At 45.4% G+C, this 19346-nt stretch overlaps 1 protein-coding gene across 5 annotated transcripts in view; it reads left to right on the plus strand.

Annotated features, from left to right (window-relative positions):
- The window catches only part of Ascc1 (activating signal cointegrator 1 complex subunit 1), a 97392-nt gene that overhangs the window by 46358 nt on the left and 31688 nt on the right, over positions 1-19346 (plus strand). For all 5 annotated transcript variants that reach the window (XM_034524229.2, XM_076916639.1, XM_076916638.1 and 2 more), the window contains exons 7-9: positions 3194-3313; positions 15357-15481; positions 17240-17325. In XM_034524229.2, coding sequence (XP_034380120.1) covers positions 3194-3313; positions 15357-15481; positions 17240-17325 — 331 coding nt within the window. The remainder of the gene's footprint in view (positions 1-3193; positions 3314-15356; positions 15482-17239; positions 17326-19346) is intronic.

Genomic DNA, 19346 nt, shown 5'->3' on the forward strand with positions numbered 1-19346 from the left:
CATGTACCTGGATATACTAGAATGTAGCCTCTCATATTGAATCTTCTAATCAGTACTTGGAACAGAGACATACAATATCTGATGAGGTCTCAGGCTTTCTATAAGCTAGAATGTTTTGAAATGTCCTGCTTTATCTTAGGCATAGCTTCGGTGAGACTTATGAATAGGGCCATAAAATGTTGGTTGGTTGGGTGCAGTCTGGGGTCACCATCTCCTCTTGCCTGCCCAAGCTTTCTCTATAGAATGATCCCATATGGTGCTCCAGGCATGGCTGCAATCCCAACATGTCCACAGCTTGACACACGGGTGAGGGTGGTATCTCAGTGCCTCGGCTGGTCTTGTTTCTTGGCCAGTACTGGCATCCCTGGTTGTCCAAGGCTCTGTTGATTCAGAGTGGCTCCACGCTGGCCCCCTGCAGCCACTCGGGCTCTGCAGAGACGGCACGCAGACACCTATCCGCCTGTCTGGTTCCCCAGTGGTTGCAGCTTCTCCTGACCTTCAGCATCTTCCTCTTGGAAGGTAATTCCACAGGAAACCCCACCCAAGAGCACCCAGATCTTCCGAGTGTTGAAGGCCTAGGTAGTGACACTCTAGACAAACTCCAGAGTCTGAATGAGGAGGGAGGTCTTTGCAGCTGAATCCACCTCGATAGTCACAACATGCTGGGCCTGGAAGTGGCAAAAGGAGGAAGCTGTAGGGCACTGTGACAGTCACGAGCTTTCCTGTGGTGACCTAAGGTGCAAGGCAGACCTAAGGAGCAGGTCTCAAGGCTCTCAGTATAGCCCAGAAGAAGCCTTAAGATGGCAGGCTGTGACTGCATTTCCCTCAACATGTCCAGAGCAGCTTTCCTAGATGGTGGGGTATCTATTCTGTTATGACTAGAGATCCCTTGAGCATCAGTTTTATTTAAGGTGTAGGGATTCTGGTGGTTTGAATATGCTCAGACCATGGGAAGTGGTGATATTAGGAGGTGTGGTCTTGTTGGAGAAAGTATAGCTTCCTGTGGGGGTAGGCTTTGAAGTCTCATATATATGCTCAAGTCTGGCCAGAGTAGTTCTTCTCCTGGCTGCCTTCCAATCAAGATGTTGAACTCTCAGCTCCTCCAGCACCATGTCTGCCTGGACACTGCCATACTTCCTGCCACGATGATGATGTACTAAAACCTCTGAACCTGTAAGCCAGTCCCAATTAAATGTTGTCCTTATATGAGTTGCCTTGGTCATAGTGTCTGTTCACAGCGTGAGAAACCCTAACCAAGACAGGGATATGAGAGCAAGAGAAATGGGGTCACTCTATGATGCCTAGAGTGCCCCTTAGCTAATGGAGCTTGCCTGGTTTTCAGGGGGGCAGGAAGCTCTATCTGGCTGAAGTGTGTACCTGTTAGAGGGATCGCAGAAGAAAACATGATGGTGGGAGTCTTCTGGGCCCTGTTGGTTCCCATTGAACGACAGTTTTCCTGTTGCCAAGGCTGGACACACTCATGCTCCTTTAGGTCAAACAGGCTGAGACTCCTAGTCCCTCAGTAGGCAGGGTCTGCATCTCAGTTTATCAGTTGAGAAGCTGTGGAGAATGGAGCCTCAGTCAGCATCCACTCTTAAGATTAAAGGATTGAAGTCTCAGAGGAGGAAACTGAGACAGGACTGAAAGAGGAAACATTAAGGGGTGTGGGGAGGAAAGAAACTCCTCACTTGAGTCTAGATGGAATCTTGCTAGCCAAGAGTTAAGGATTTTGACAAAACTAAGATTTACTTCGAAGACTGCCTACATAAAAACAATATTCCTTTTCTTTTATTTAGAAGCATTTCCAGTGGGGATGTTACAGTAGCAATGAGGAGCCCTGAGTTTGACCTTCTTCCTTTCCCAGCTGGGAACCTGTAACTTTTTGAAAATATCACAAACAAGATTATGAGTGTTGTTAGTGAAAAACTGTCTTGGGACCATGTATATTAACACTTCTTCAGCCCTTACTTAGGTCCTGTGTTTTTCTTTGTTTGTTTGTTTGCTTGTAATTCTGTCTAGAGGACTTTGGAACTATCCAATGATCTCATTTACCAAAAGAAGTTCCTCAGAAACCCTAAAAGCAGTATGTCGTGGTTTGAATGACAATGGCCTCCATAGGCTCACATGTTTAACGACTTGGTCCCTAGCTGGTGGAACTGTTTGGAAAGGATTCGTGGGTGTGGCCTTGTTGGAGGAGGTGTGTCACTGAGGATGGGCCCATGCCATTCTAGTTAGCTCTCTCTGCCTCATGCCTGTGGATGAAGATGTGAGCTCTCTGCTACTGTTTTAGCACCATGCCTGCCTGCTGCTGTGCTCCCCACCATGATGGTCAGATTAACAGGCTAGAACCATGAGCTCCAAATTAAGTGTTTCCTTTTTAAAGTTGCCTTGGTCATGGTGTTTGTCATGGCAATAGAGAAGTAACTAAGACACATCGTAAGTTTGGAAACCATCAAATTCATCTATGGGATTTGTTAAAATACTTAGGGTGACTTCTCTCGAGAAACTTGTACACATAGTTTAGTGTGTACTATCATTTTCCTAAGCCTGCCCACCCCCTCCCTTCCTCCCTCTCTCCTTTAATGCCCTTGCTTAAATCTATATGGATGTTCTTTCTTAATAGATTCAAATATTGCTTTAAACACACACGCACACACACACACGCACACGCACTCACACACCAAACACCAAACAGACAAAAACCCAAACAGTGACTTGGTTCAGCAGCTGTGGTTGGCTGCGCTGCTCTTCCCTTGAGGTGTTTCCTAGAAAGGGACTTGCTTGCACAGGTGAGTCTGAGGAGGCTTTTCATTAATGTTGCTGGGTGTTTCTGGAGATGTGTTTTTGGTATGCACATCTTCCATTGCTAGTGAGTGAATGCCTCTGGTGACCTGAGGAAACGATGAAGAGAGAAGGCCTGCACATGGAGTGTTGTTCCCAATCATGTCATCCCTTAGAGCTCATCACGAGTACTGATTGGACCGTGGGATGGTGCTGGAAATACTTGCCTGTATTTTACAGTTGTGGGCATCGGACATTTAGTAACGTGAAACTAGGACAGCTAGATTATGTTGCTGGAAAAACCCCACAAGCCAGTTCTTGTACTTCCTGACCATGCATATTAACCGTCTTTCACAATATTGCAGGTTCTCCGCTTACACAGCTTAAAAACCGAATGTTTTTTCTTTGGCAGTGACATTTCTGGAGGCAAACCCCTGGAAGTAGAGATGGCAGGAATCGAATACATGAATGACGATCCTGCTATGGTGGATGTTCTTTATGCCAAAGTCCACATGAAGGATGGCTCCAACAGGTAGGTTTTTAATGTGTGCTTATTTGAGAGGTTCCTAAAAGTTGGGGGCCTTCGAGGCTTGCAGGGCATCACCTCAAGCTCACACCTTTTGTCTCGCAGCCCTCCAAGTACTAGGATTACACGTGTGTGCACCAATGTGTTTTAAGACAAGTGTGCTAGCACGTTCAGAGGAGACAGGTTGGGACTATTAGCCTAAAAGACTCTTTGACTAGGGAGTGTTGATCATAACAGTCAGTTTTGTTATTGAAGTGGGTGTGTGTTTTTCAGCATAATTGGAGGTAAGAAGGCAGGTTCCATAGGTGACGTAAGGGTGATTTCCATAGGTGACGTAAGGGTGATTTCCATAGGTGACGTAGGGGTGATTTGGTGAATACCGGGACAACATGGGGATAATAGTCATACTGTCATGGAATTATAAGATTAAGCTACATAAAATGTTAAGAACAAATCAGCTGTGGTGGTGCATGCCTTAAATCCCAGCACTTGGGAGGCAGAGGCAGGTGGATTTCTGAGTTCAAGGCTGGCCTGGTCCATAGAGTGAGTCCAGGACAGCCAGGGCTACACAGAGAAATCTATACAGAGACTGTTTACTGATTTAATTTTTCTGATTAATTCCCTATGTCCCTCTTAGAGCTTTTCATCTCTAATTCAGGCTATTGCCGTTATCTTTCTCTGAAAATGTTTTTGTTACATGTATTTATTGTGCGTCTGTGTGGGCATGTGTGTGAACAGAGAATGATTTGCAGGGTTCTGTTCTCTTGGTCTGCTATGTGGGTCCCAGGGATCGAGCTCTGGGTGTGGGTCAGGCGTGACAGCGAGCAGCAGGCTCCTCTCCTCACTTGTCTTTTTACTTTTATTTGTGAACATTTTGTTTGCTTGCATCTCAGTTCACCTGGTGTCTGTAGAGGTCAGAAGGCATTGGATGTCTCTGGAATTGGAGTTATGGATGGCTGTGAGCTGCCATAGAGGTGCTGGGAATCAAATCTATGTCCTTTGTAAGAATGACTGGTGCTCTTAACCAGCGAGCTGTCTCTCCAGCCCCGACTCAGTCATCCCGATAGCCCAATCCAGGCTGTTTCTGAGGACAGCCATTTACCATGCTATCACCATGTATCAGATAACACAAGGTCTTTTGTGCACAGAGATACGAACTATAAATTGGAAGTTTATTTGGCGGGGGGGGGGGGGGGGGGGGCGCAGAGTAGAATAGGGCTCACAATGAATCAGAAATCTGTTTGAGAAAATCTAGTCAGATTCCCAAATTTATTAGCTCTCGTATAGAGTCTCCTGTTGGTGTTTCTCAACAGGGTCTCTCTGTGGCCTGGAATTCATCGTGTTTACTAGGCTCAGCTCAAACTTGGCATCAGACCTCCTGCTTCTGTCTCTTAGTGCTGGGATGGCAGGCATGTGCTCGCACACCCAGCTTTTTGGGGTCTCCTAGGAGCTGCCCTTGTTATCTCCATAGTCTCCAGAGAAGTGGGTTTAGAGGGGGAAATAAGAAAAATGGGATACCATAGTTTAGAATCGTGTGTGTGTGTGTGTGTGTGTGTGTGTGTGTTGTATCCCAGAGTTTTCTCTTCTTTGATCCTCGGCATGTGATCATACTAATGAAATTACTATAAACCCAGGGGCACATTGCTCTTCAACATTACCCCATATGTAAAGTACAAAGGTGTCCCATACAGCAATAGCAGGCTGGAACTTGATACCCAATATGGATGCTTTACCTGTGTGTTCTAAGTTGTAACTATCTAAATGCCTTCATGTTACTGTAATTCTACTATGAACAGAGGAATTTACTTTCCAACAGTGAATGAACTAAGATAGAAGATAGTAATTCTCTAACTTTCACAATTGCTTCAAATTCTTAAGAGTTAATGACATTTCAGAGAGCCTTTGTTTCTGGATTGTATTTGTCAGTACTTTAATCATTAATATGTATTATAATGATAATAATATATAAATTATATATCATATAATAACTATTAATACTTATTGAAATGAAAACTTAGAGATTTAGTGTGTGTTAACTTCTTTAAAAATGATGGTGGAGCTGCCCCTAGCTGTGGCAATGCTGGAGATCTGGTCCCTACCCATCACCTGGGCAATGGGGGAGCATGGGAAAGTTGGTGGTGAACAAATCAGATACCACCCAGTCCTAGCTCCAGGGCTTTGAAGGAGCCCAGCCCAGCATCTGTCCCATCAGTGAACTGCTGGAGTTTGTGAAGAGGCTGGTACAGGATCCGAAACTACAGGATCTCCATGACGCAGGGCAACAACGGGGTATCTGAAAGGAGTTTCTGTGAGGATCCAATATTGAGAGTGTAGCAGAAGACAGAGGCCTCTAACCGACCAGTGACTCACTGCAGTAACATTTGCATGTACACACGTATGAACAATAGGGTATACTGTGGGACAGAATTTTGTTTTTTGTTTTTTATTTCCTTTTGGGAGGGAGGTTGTAAGGATGGAGGGTGATATGAGGGACAGGGAGATGAGTGGGATTATGGTATATGATCTAGCCTGGTCTACAGAGTGAGTTCCAGGATAGCCAGAGCTACCCAGAGAAACCCTGTCTCGAAAAACAGCAACAACAGCAATTCTAGAGGCTGGGGAGATATCTTAGTAAAATGCTTGTTGTGCAAGCCTGAGACCCAGAGCTTGATCCCCAGTTCCCAGATAAAGTACTGAGTGTGGTATTGCATGCCGGCAACCCCCGGAGCTGGGAGGCAGAGAAGGGAATAACCACTCCCTGGTCAGCATCCTAATCAAATAGTGAGCTCCAGGTCAGTGAGTGAGAGCTGCTGTCTATACACACACACACACACACACACACACACACACACACACACACACACACACACTTTCATGAGATCTTTAACCCACATACAATTTTTGTAACTTTAGTCTTTTAGAAAATAGTTTGGGGCCAGAAGTATAGCTCGGTGAGAACATTTGCCTAGCATGAGGCCCTGAGTTTGAAAAAAAAGAAAAGGCTTGAGTCAGGGTAACAATACATGCTTATAATTCCACCACTTAGGAGGTGCAAGCAGGAGGCTCCTCCTTGTGATCATCCTCAGCTACATAGTGAGTTTAGGTTAGTTTGCTACATGAGTCCTTGTTTTAACAAGACAAAATAAAAATCCTCCTCCCAAAAGGTGGAAGAAAATCATGGTTCCCTGAATTATAAAAGTCTTCTAAATATTGTTACATTTTATTAGGTTGCTGTTTTTAAAATATGTGCGAATGTTACAACTAATGTTATCAAAATCTTTAAGCACTGTGAAGTTGTGAAGCCCATGATGGCGGCTATACAATTCTTTACATTTTAAATTTTCATCTGAAAGCTCAAACTTTATTATTAGCAAAGAATGTTGATGATTGTTTTCCTTTACATTCTTTTTAAAGAAAAATGTCTGCCAAAGTCAGGAGTAGCCTATGCCCTTGATCCCAGGACTCAGGAAGCAGAGGCAGGCAGAGCTTTGAGTTTTGGGGCCAGCCTGGTCTACAGAGTAAGTTTAAGGACAGCCAAGCCTATTAATGAGGCCCTGTCTCAAAAAACAAAAACAACAAAGATAAGGAAAAGAAAAAGAAAATATCTACAAAGTAGCTGAGTCTGATCGTTTATAATCTGCCTGTCATTGTTCTTCCAAGTACAAATGGTGCTGGGTGGACAGAGATTGGCTCGGCGCCCAGCTCCTCAGACAGCCATGGCCTAGGTGTTCGGGTTAAGTGCTCCATGCAGCACGGCAGTGTCACCACAAGAATGTTAAAAGGATGCGTGTTCAAGGGGCAAAATTCAAGGATAAACAATGTTGACTTTTTCAAGCTGCAGATGTTTAGTGAAGACTAGTAAAATAACCAGACACCACCACAGTCTCTGTGCCGTGGGACCCCAGTTCTACACGCCATTGTTTTTTGCATTAGTTCCAGACAGTATTTCACTGCTTAGCTCAGGCTAGCCTTAAACTTTCAGTCCTCCTGCTGCAGCCTTCTAAGTACTGGGATTTCAGGGTCATGTGACTATGCTGGGCTGCACATTGCTCTTGTACCATGGTTGCAAATGTTATCCAATCAAAGCAGCAATACTGTGTCGCACCGAGGCTCGGCATGTGCTCTGCCTCTGAGCCATGGCCCAGCTAGTATGTTCGGACTGTTCTCGAGGCTAGCTCGACAGTTCAGTGGGTCTAGGTGCTTGATGTTCAAGCCTGGCAGCCTGAATTCATGAAAGCGTGGAAGGGCCGTGGCTTCAGAGTTGTCATCTGACCTCTACATGTGTATCACACACACCTCCCACAATGATAAAATTAAATTTAAAAATAGTTTTGACCTCATGACCCCCTATGTCTCAGGACTCCACAGAATACACCAGCAGAACTTGTACTATGAGATTCCTGCCTCTGACGCTTAAAACCATCATTTCTGGGGAAAGTATGGTTATGTTAGCACTTAGTGTGCCAGGCCAGAGTGGAGCCATGGTAGAGCTCATGTGTGATATTCTCAAGGGCTGCCTTTGATTCCCAGCACTGCACACATACATCATGCTATCTTCAAGTGATCTTTGCAATATTTGTATAAAGTAGAGGCTGGCATGCAGACACACTTCAAACTCAGTGTTGCCAGACAACCTATGCTGGTTTATAGGCACACAGCTAACATGAAGCCATACCAAAAATTATGTGAGATTATGATGTTTGGTTCTGCACAATAATGAAGTGTTCTCATCTCTACTTCAGTTCCATTTTAAATCACACGTGCCCGAGACCAGACAGTTAGGACTTACCCTGTTCTTGTCGGCGTCCAGAGGGAAGAGAGAGCTCAGGAAGAGCGAAAGCTTACTGCCTTGAGCGTCTTCACTGGCCTTGGCCCTTCGTGGTGCTGCTCAGGTCCTTAGTTCTGTAGGTCCTCATATGCAGAGATGCAGGTTTGAGAATGGAAAAAATAAGACTGTAGAACTGAGTTTCTTTTGAAGACAGTTCTCACACTGGGTCTGTCCCATCACTAACGGAAAGCTTAGGTCTCAGCCCCACAAAGCCGGCTCTCACATGTTTGGTGCACTCCTTCTTGTCAAAGCTTTGTGAATTTAATGGTAGACTGTCATGGAGTCCACCAACATGATCAATCAAGAACATTTCTGAGCCATTTCCATCTCTTCTACGGCTTTACTTTGACCTTATTGTCCATTTCTCCACAGGAATAACTGCCCTATAAATATAAATTCCCCCTTCCCAGATGTACACTTAAGAGACATATGTATTCTAAAGCTGTAGTTTAAGTCAACCTACAGACCTTCTGGAATGTCTCCTTTGCCCAAGGAAATTTATGCTAATTGATACAGTAGTAAGACATGCCCCTTTAAAAGTGTGTGTGTGTGTGTGTGTGTGTGTGTATGTGTGTGTATGCGTGTGCGTGTGCGCATGCCTGCCTGTATCTATGTGTGAGGTGGGTGTGTGTGAATGCAGAGGTTTTTTTTCTCTGTTGTTCTACACCTCATTTATTAATTTGCTTTTGAGACAGGGTCTCTCGCTGAAACTGAAGCACACAGGGAGGCGTCAGGCTAAATTGGGCTACATAAGTTAAGACTGGTTTTTGTTTTGTTTTGCTTTGTTTTTGTATAATAAGGTTGTTTGTATAAAGTCAATATAATAATTACAGTTATTAACCAACAGAAAACCTCACTTGAAAGCTAAAATCTGTGTACTCATTATAGCAACAAAAATTACAAGATAATTAGGAATAAATATGACAAAGCACTTGTAAGAATTTTTGTAGGAAATTGTAAACTATAAGAGATTTGTGTATTCAATAATAGATGCTGTCTTAGTCTGTGTTCTTTTGCTATGAAGAGACACCATAACCACAGGAATGCTCATGAAGGAAAAGCATTTAATTGGGGCTGGCTTATAGCTTCAGAGGTTTAGTCCACTATCTTCATGATTGGGAGAGCATGGTGGCACATAGGCGGACATGTAGCTGAGAGCTTTACATCCTGATGTGAAGGCAGCAGGAAGAGAGAGCCACTGGGCCTGGCTTGGCCTCTGAAACCCAAAGCCCCCCTGAGACATACTTCTCTAACAAGGCCACACCTCATAATCCCTCTCAAGTAGTCTCTCTCTAATGACCAAGAATCCAAATCTATCAGTCTGTGTGTGTGGGTCATTTGTATTCAGACCACCACAGATGCCATTTAAAAGCATTTGTGGTTAGTTCTTTGAGAATTTTGTTCAATTTTATTTTGGGGGGGGGGTGTTGAGACAGGGTTTCTCTGTATAGCCCTGGCTGTCCTGGAACTCACTTTGTAGACCAGGCTGGCCTCAAACTCAGAAATCCACCTGCCTCTGCCTCCCAAGTACTGGGATTAAAGGCATGCACCACTGTCCGGCTTGTTCAACATTTTTTTGCTCATGTCCTTTCTACATCCCTCACCCTTACTCCTCCAGGTACCCCTTCCCCTTACTTCATGTCTACTTCTTTTTTAAAGCTTTAAATTTAAAATATATATATATATATATATTATATTGTATATATATAATATATATAATTATTTAAAATATATATAATAATTTTTTAATTTAAAGCTTTAAATATAGATAGATATGTGTGTATGTATGTGTGTTTTGCCTGTATGTATGTTTTTATACCAGACATGTGCCTGGTGCCCTCAGAGACCAGAAGGGGAGTCAGATCCTCTAGGACTGGAGTTAGAGATGGTTGGGAACTGGGAGCTGGGAATTGAACCTGGATCCTCTGAAAGAGCAGCAGTGCTCTTAATAGCTGGGCCATCTCTCCAGCACACCCCTTTTTCTTAAAAATAATCCAGTAGTCCAGTCTATGCTACCCGTAGACTCCTGGGTGTAGGGCTGTCCTCTGGAGCATGGTCAGCTTGTTGGTAGTTACACCATTACAAGAGCTCTGAGTCTCCCTTCTCCAGTGACCATCAGCTGTCCAGGGCTCCTCAGTTAGGGCTGGGACTGAACCCTTTCCCCTTCGTGCTAGAACAGGACTGACTGGGTCTTGTACAGACACCATTCTTTAAATATGCCATTTTGCCTGACATGGCTTTATATGCATTTAAAGCAAGTCCTGTGCTGCACACATAGCTGAAAGGGAGAGCCAGAAGCAGGAGACATTACCGTAGGACAGGAGCAAGGTGTGCAGGAGCCATTAGAGTAGTCTGGGAGAAGCAAGATGGCCCAAATTAGAGCAGTGGCAGTGGAATCAATAATTGGATGCAAAAGGTAAATTCTGCTTGATTGGGCAATTTTCTTAAAGCAGAGGGTAGAGAGATGACTAAGCTAGTTTATGTCAGGAATACAAAGGTGATTCAGATTAGGAAATCTAATAATATCCCTGTCACATTTAAAAGCAATATCTAAATACAAGCTTAAAAGGATTTTGCTGGGCTCAGTGGCACACTCCTGTACTCCCAGCACTCAGGAGGAAGGCCAAGGTAGAGTTCAAGGTCATTCTTAGCTACAGTGTGAGTTCAAGGTCTAGACTGCCCATACCCAAGTTAGATCCCTAGGCCCCACGTGGTGGAAAGAGAGCACCTACTTCTCAAGTTACTCTCTGATCTCTACACCTGAGTGTACCCATGTTCATGAATAAATAAACAAATAGAATTGAAAAATAAAAGTGAAACAGAAAAGAAGTGGATATAGTCTAGCTGCTGAGAATTGGCAAATGCAAGAGTTGTATTTGTATGTTTTGGTGCCGAGTCCTGCATGGCCATTTGGAAGGGATGGTGTAACATGGTTTCCTGCCCCTGGAAAAGAGTCAACAGTGCATAGACCTCCACAAGTGTTGATGGTTGCTAGGTGTAAGGCTTGTTTGTATATTTTACTTTATGTTCCTCCTTTGGGGGAATGTCCTCTCTGCCAAGAGTAATGCCATGATAATCAGAGACAGCACAAGTCTGGAAGGTGAGGTTGTGTCTGTGTCCTTAACAAAATGGCAAACCTCTGTGACCTTCAGGACAGACCTGAATGGAAAAGAACTCTGAAAACATGAGTTCAAAATATGTAATTTTTCAACTATGCAAAATATAAAGATATAATATGAATTATATGAGAGGTTTCGCAGACCTAAAAGAACCAAGGCAGCTACACTATGAGCCAGCCTGTTAGAAACATACAATGGCAGGCAGATTCCTGAATTTAAGGTCAGCTTGAGACAGAGAAAATTTAGGTCCAGGCATGATGGGAATGGTAATCCCAGGATGGATCCTACCCAGCTAAGTTTATTGTTTGTGCTTACAAAGGCAGGAGGCAGATCTCTGAGTTCATTTGCCATAGTTTTTTTTTTTTTTTCTTTCATAGTTTTTTTTTTTTTTTTTAAATGTACTTGCTGTCTTCTAAGACTCAAGGGGCTAATGTCATGGAAGGCCGACTCATGGGATAATGAAAGGGGAACATGGAGTGAATGGATTGGTATGTAAATAAAAGACTGGGTTTTGGTCTGCAAGAGCTGAGCTGTTTGGAGATCTTTGGAGAGCGAACACAGCTCTTTTAGAATTTTTAATACCAGCTATGCTGACTCTGGTTGGAAAACCCATGAACTTTCCAGAGAGCTTTTAGAATTTTTTTCTAGCAAGAAAGAGCTGTTCTGAGCAGAAAGCTACATTGAGCAGACCACAAAGCCAAGAGCTAGCTACTGAGAGCTGTCTGGGGAGCCATCTTGAGTAGACTACAAGGCTGTGAGCTTGCACCCCACCTTTTGACTTCATTTTCTTGCAGCTCCCATACATCCCTTCTAAGAACCTCTTTCCAAGCGGAGGCTGGTCCTTGGCATTGTGAGATTATATTTTATATCTTCACATCCAGGATATCTGTTTATCAATTGTACTCCCCCTTCACAGATAAGCTTTTTATTTTTTTTAACAAATGAATGAAATAAAAATTAACCTGCTACCCCTAATTTCCCAGTTTTCCTTCCCAGAGTAAAAGCCACCAAGAGTCATTGTTCATATGTATTATTTTATAGAAATAAAATTTCATTACACTTTCTTGCAGTTCTTTTTCAGAGAGGGTCTCATACAGCCCAGGCTGACCTTGAACTGGCTATGAAATCAAGAATGACCCTGAACTTTTATCCACCTGCCAGCACCTCCTAAGTACCGTGAGGAAAGGCATAGGCCACCATGTCTAGTTTGTACTGTTTATTTATTTTTTGGTACCAGGGTAGAGCCCAGTGCCCTACCAGCTGAGTCATTTCTGCAGTTCTTCTGATGCTGTGGACTGAGATGCTCACTGTCAGCGTGTGAGGATGCTCTGAAATGCTGTCAGTTTTCACTGATGTCACCTCACCGTCCCCAGATAAACACTGGAGTGTTTAAGGGGATGTTTCCCTTCTTATGCTCTTCTGACCTTTCTCAGCTTCATAATGATGATGTTGTTTTTATAAACAGGAAGCAATTTAAGGGAGCAATTATGGAGGCATAGTTTCTCTGCCCCACCTCTTTAGTAGTGGCTGAACCCTGAGACTGCACATTTGTCTGGGTGACATGTTTTTCATTCCTCACTTCCTGGCTTTTTAGAGTTGAGCAGTGCCTGCACTGCTTCTTGTGACCCGCCAAAGGTTGCCATTTTTTCCTCTCCTCTCTTTCTGGTGTCGTAAGACTGGCCTGCTTTGCCAAACCGCTGTCCCATTCCTCCCTTGTTCTTTGTCCCAAGACTTTTGACTCTGGTGTGGCCATGAAACTGCTTTGCTACAGGTATCTCCTGCTGCTGCCTGAGCTGGTTGTGCCCCATTGGCACTCCTTGCCTCTCTGTCTTCTGGTTCCTTCTCTGCCCTTTCACAGGAGGCTGTCCACAGGTGTCTCTCGCCTAGCTCTTAATCCTCCTCCTGTGCTGCACCTGTCCTGTGCTTTCACTACTTTTTCTGGCTTACTGAGACAGGGTCTCATGTAGCCCCTGCTGGCTCCAAACTCAGTGTGTAGCTGAGGAAGACGTTGACCTCCCACCTCCGTCTTCCAAGTACATGTGTCGCCCTGCCTAGCTGAAGGATGCTGAGCTGACCGCCACATTCCTACCGTTCGCCCACAGTGAACTTCAGACTTGTATTACTGCCTGTCCTTGAACATGTGTGCCTGAACTTCCTTCAGACCTGATGTCCCGTGCTACACAATTAGAACGGCTCAGTGTTAGCCCTACCCCTGACAGCAGTCAGCGGAGGAGTCTTCCTAGCTTCCGCTGCCGCATCGCCTGGTCACCAAGCCCAGGCTTCGGGAGGGAGCCGTCCTTGCTTCCCCTTTGCACTACCGTGTGTGCGGCTTTTCTCAGGGGACCTTCCTGCTCGTGCCCCAGAGTGTCAGCAAATGTAGGAAGTGCCACCATCGCCTTATCCATGGTGGGGTCCTGAGGACTCAGACTGGCCTGTGCTGATTTTTAAAAACTCATCTTTAGCTAATTAAAATGGACTTGTAGGAAGAGGGATACGGGAGGGTAGCAGGAGGGTGCGTATGATAAAGATAAGGATATGTACGTGCACATGAAAATGCCACAATGAAACCCATTATTCTGTACACTAACTGAAAAAATTATGAAAAAGGTGCTGGCGAGATGGCTCAGTGGATAAAGGTGCTTTCGGCCAAGCCTGACAGCTTGGGAGTTCAATTCCCAGACCTCCATGGTGGAGAGAGAGATGTGACTCCCACAAGTTGTCCTCTGACTACTCCTCCACACTCACACTGTCACACATGTGGGCCCAGCCTGACTCGCTTGTTCTCTCTCTCTCTCTCTCTCTCTCTCTCTCTCTCTCTCTCTTTCTTTCTCTCTCTCTTGCCCCTTTACTTTCTCTCTCACACACACATACAAAAGATAAAAGAAAGACGTTTTTAAATTAATAGGAAAATTGTTTCAGTACTGGGATTGACTCTGGGACCTTATACATACTTATCACACATTCTATCACTGAGCAACACCTCAGCCCCAGAAGGAGAGAGACAGAGACAGAGACAGAATCAGACAGAGAGAGAGAGACAGAGAGAGTGAGTGTTTGGATTTGCCACTTAGAGGTTACATGACCTGTTCAAGTTCCATAACTTGCCTCTGTTTAGCTCCCTGGTTGGTAAGTTAGGGTTCCCGCGTGCTGTGAAGGTGAAGTGACTCAGCAGCTCAGTGTGCCATGCGCTGTGCAGTGACCAGAGCATTGTCTGCTCTTCTTTCTCTATCGAAGAAGCCACCCAGCTGCTCCAGTGCAACTGCCTCTTTCTTTTCTGCTCTCTACTTTGGAAACACTTTCTCCTTGGCGGAGTCAAAGTGCAGAAGTGGACCTTGGGTCCCAGCAGTCCCTGTTAAGAGCCTGACGCTGGGTCCTGGCCGCTGCTTCATATCCAGCCCTTCTCACTCTGTCACAGGGGTCCAGTAACCAGCAGACTGCCTCTGTGACCCTGCACGCCTTGCGGTACTGCATGAACTGCTTTTTAATAACTCAAAGTGGCCGTACTTTTCTGGTTTGTCTGTGAATCTTTATTAATCCTTCAATAACATGCCTGAATCTATGTCTCCACGCAGCCAAGTACTGTCATAAAACCAGTATTGCACTGCTGTGACATCTTTCCCTCTCCCGGCTCTGCTCTCCAGGAGCTCGTTTTGTGACCCGGGCTGGCCTGGAACTCTTTGTGTGTCTCATGCTTGCTTCAAGCTTACGATCCTGCCAGGCTTGGAGGCTCACATCTTTCATCTCAATACTTGGGAAGCAAAGACAAGCTGATCTCTGAGTCTGAGGCCAACCTTGTCTACACAGTGAGCTCTAGGCTAGCCAGTGCTACATAGAGAGACCTGACTCATAAACAAATAAACAGACAAAACAACAAAGTTATGAGTCCCTGTGTCTATCTCCTGGGTGATGGGATTGCAGACTTGTGTCACCGTAACTGGCAGTGACTTCTTGTTCTTAATCAAACGGTGAGCTCTGGTGGGGGTGGTGGCCTCTGCCACTGCTGGCGCAGGGTTTTGCATGACTGCCACAGAGCACACACTCCGTTGTGTTGAATTAGTGGTCAGGGTTTGGAGTTTACCAGAACTTGTGTTTCACACTCCAGGCTGCAGGAACTGGTTGATCGCATGCTGGAGCGATTTCAGTCCCTGGGACTCATTGTGAAGGAGTGGACCAGTGTGAAACTGCACGCCACGGTCATGAACACACTGCTCAGGAAAGACCCCAATGGTAAGTCCCCGAAGAGCTGCAGCAGGGCGGTGAGCAGCAAGGCCTCTGAGACTAGCCAACGGTTTCCATGAGTGGTGGCCAGGAGTCCCTGATAAGCCTTTGCTCTGATGAACTCAGTGCATGAGGCAGGGGCATGCCTAGCATATAGTTAGTTCTGTCACACATGAGGCTGTCAGATTCCGAATAAGGAAATATGAGATAAGGATTGGGGTACAGTGTAGGGTAAAGTACTTGTTTAGTATGCATGAGGCCCACTTCTGGTCATTGAGCTTCTCTCCCCGAAGGATTTACGATGCCCGGGTAAATTTAACCTAAACAGTGCAGAGCCTCAGTCTCCCTGCACCTTGCCCCCTTCTGATTCCATCCCCAGGGTCTCCCGCTTGCCTGTAATGCACTAAGTAGGGTGGTCTGACTGTCCAGTGAGACCAAGACCCTCCTGTCTCTGCCTCCCTTGGGCTAAAAGTCTCAGTGTGCCATGGAGCCAGCTTTCCTCCATGGTTCTGGGATGGAGCTCAGTGAGGCCTCCTGCCGCAAGGCCAGCACTTTCCCGACTCAGGGGCTCCCTACCCACGAGGTCTACTGTTTAATAGTCTCTCTGTATCGATTTTCTTCTTTCCAGACTGCTCATGTTCTTTTTCCTTAGCAGGGAAGCTGTTTGTTTTGCTTGTGTTTTTGAGACAGGATCTCATGTAGCCCAGGCTGGCCTTCAGCTCGCTCCACAGAAGGGACATGACCTTGAGCCCTTGATCTTCCACATCCCAAGTGCTGGCTTTATAGGAGTGTGCCACCATGGCTGCTTTCAGGACTTGGTTTTAAACTGCGGGGTATGCCTGAGGGTGGGGGCTTGTGTAGAGTGCTTTCTATTCCGAGCTAGGTCAGCAGTTCCCACACACGTAGCTAAACTGGGATCTGCCCATGCAGTTGTTAGAACTCTGTCCTGGGAGTCTGCAGGTCTGTACAGTAGGAGATAATACTGAGAAGTAGAAAGAGGAATGCAGGTAGGTCTGCCGGAAGGCAGGGAAGAGTTACAGCCAGACAGCATTCTGAAAGTTAAATAATCCTTGAGGGCCTTTGAATTTTCTCTTCCCTGTGCTCTTCTCTGTATTGAATTTTTACTTGGAAAGGACATGAAAAGATATGTTACTTCTTCCCCCCCCCCCCCCCATCTCCATTCCCTTTGATAATCTTCTGGCTGTCCTCTAAGGACATCTTTTGGGACATGCAACCCAAATTAACTCAGTCAGCTAGAGCACAGTTTTGTTTAGGCCAAGGTCATGGACTTGCTGCCTTCCCATGTAGAGTGTAAGGATAGCTTTAATGGTGGCACTCCCCCACCCTTGACCCAACGTGGAAGGAGTCCTTAGGTCAACCCAAAGCCTGGGCACCAACAGCTTTGAATAGTTTATATGTGAGCTTTTGTGTATTTTAACACAGTTAAAATCACATGCCATTTATTTGGGGGTTGTAAAACTCTGGAGGTGACTTAGTGGGAAACTGAGATCCATGGGAGAGCTGTCAGTTACCCAGTGTGTACAGTTAGTGCCTGAGAGCGCTGAAGGAATGAAGACTCATGGACGGACTGGTTGGTACTGCCGCATGGGAGCCTCATCTCCTGGCTCTCAGCTGCTCCTCCTCCCTGCTCTTGTGGATTCTAAAGCAGGAGGAGGCATTTGCTAGGTGGCCTAGGGACCTATAGACACTCAGGGCAGATACAAACAACCTCAGCTTCCTCTCACACTGTCCCTGCATTATTTACAGCTGAAGGCAGGTACAATCTCTACACAGCAGATGGCAAATATATCTTCAAGGAAAGAGAATCCTTTGATGGCCGGAACATTTTAAAGGTCAGTATGATGGAGCAACCTGGAAGTCTTTTGGAAGAAGAGGAAGCAAGTTGTCGCCTTTTCACACTGATGTGATTCCTTCTGCTTCTCGTGAAAGGATACAAAATGTTGTAGTGTTAGAGAGAGGGGTGTTGGGGGAGATTCCTAGATCCATCCATCTGTCTGTCTTACCATCCATCCTCTTGGCACCTCTAGAGAGAGTGTTTGCAATCTGTGACTTAAGAAAGACTAACGTTTCCCAGCTACTCTGATATTTGATTTGAACCCAGTGAGTTTCACTTTATTCTCTAGAGGTTTGAGCTTGCATTTTTTTAAGTGGAAAAAACTGTTTTGATCTAGTACATTTTTCCTCTTCACCCACAGAGCTGCTCTCCAAGGTTACTTCTAGTCTATTTTTACTCAGGAGCAGCCTGTGTCCTAAAAGTAGGTAGTCAGTGTCTGACTGCTGAGACCTCACTGTTCTGAATCACATTCATCTTTGAGACAGGAAAATGCAAGGAGTTCTTCAGCCCTGCATGTCTCCTGCACACTGCCTGTTACAGCCGCAGTCAGGTGAACATGCCGTGCCTCCTCTGGGCAGAGAGAAGCAGACAGGCTGTTGATGAGTCTCATGGTTGCTGATGGTTTAGGTCACACAGTTTCAAGGCCATGAATGTTTTCTAGAGGTAGAGAGAGTGTCTATTAGTCAGAGTTCTCTGGAGGGACAGAATTGATGTTTACATGTATCTCTCGTATGTATCTATTTCTGGATGGAAAGTTCAGGGTAGCCATTTGGTCCATGAAGCTGCATGGCTCAGCTGGTCTTCAGTGTATGCTGGCATCCCAGAGAAGTAGGTTCTGATACTATCGAACCTGCTGATGAGAGCAAGGGCAAGCAGGCAAAGAGCAAAAGCTTCCTTCGTCTGTGGCCTTTACATAGGCTGACAAGAAGGTGGGACCCAGACATAGGGTGGGTCTTATCACATCAAAAGATCAGGATTTAGATAACCCAGGTAAGGGGAAAAAAAAAACCTTCACAGGTGTGCCCTGCCCTCACAGGTGCCCCCAACTCTCACAGGTGCCCCCAACTCTCACAGGTGTGCCCAGCTGCTTTGGTTTTTAGACAAGAAGCTAGCAGTCATGGGTAGGGGTTCTCACCTGTGGTAGAATGCTTGCCCTGTACACTCATGGTCACAGGCTCTGTCTCCAGGACCATCAGTTTGGGGAGAAAGATCCCTTGAAGTTTCCAGACTTGAACCACCCTGTGGTGATGTGAGTGTAGCTCCCTCTAGTGTTGACAAGCCACAGTACCCTTCCTCATGCCTAGGCGGGTTTGAGCTGGGCCCAGTGAGAGTTTGGAGACCATCTGAATCTCTAACACAGGACCCACTGTGGTTAGACTTGCTGAAAAGCAATTTTAGTTAGTGGTGCGGACTGGAATCTACAAGAATACTCAGAACTTTCGGGTTTAGCATTTTTCTGCTGCTTTGTGCAAGGGTAGTCAGTATTTAGGTAACAATCATGAGATATTTGAAGTCATGTCTGTCAGAACCAGAATAATGCCTGATTTAAAACTCATAAGTGGGGACAGATGTTTGGGTCTGGGGCATAACACAGTGGTAGAACAGGTGTTCGTGTAAGTTGGACACTGGGTCCACGCTCCAGCAGCAAAGTCATGACAATCTAACCCCCATTCTAAATACACCAGTTCTACCAGAATCGCTTCCTGACACTGAAGGTGAGGCAGCGATTAGGACTCAGTCCTTGCCTTTCAGGAGCTCCTGCCTCTGAGTAGGCAGGTTGTCTGACAGTTACAGCATAAAATCATGGGCAGATGTGTGGAAGAGAAGTGCGTGCTCTTGTACCCAGGGGCAACGCACCCTCTAATATCTATAGTTCCCCTTAGTTAACGTCTTAATTATTAGTTTCAGGATAGAATCTTTCACCTGTGTTTCAACCAAGGGAATAAATCTCTTCAAAAATCAAGGCACTGTGGGCGTAACTGCCATACCAGCCCAGTGTAAATACACCCTACGTAACTG

This window comes from Arvicanthis niloticus, chromosome 20 (assembly GCF_011762505.2).
Source record: "Arvicanthis niloticus isolate mArvNil1 chromosome 20, mArvNil1.pat.X, whole genome shotgun sequence".
In the NCBI taxonomy this organism is placed as follows: Eukaryota; Metazoa; Chordata; class Mammalia; order Rodentia; family Muridae; genus Arvicanthis; species Arvicanthis niloticus.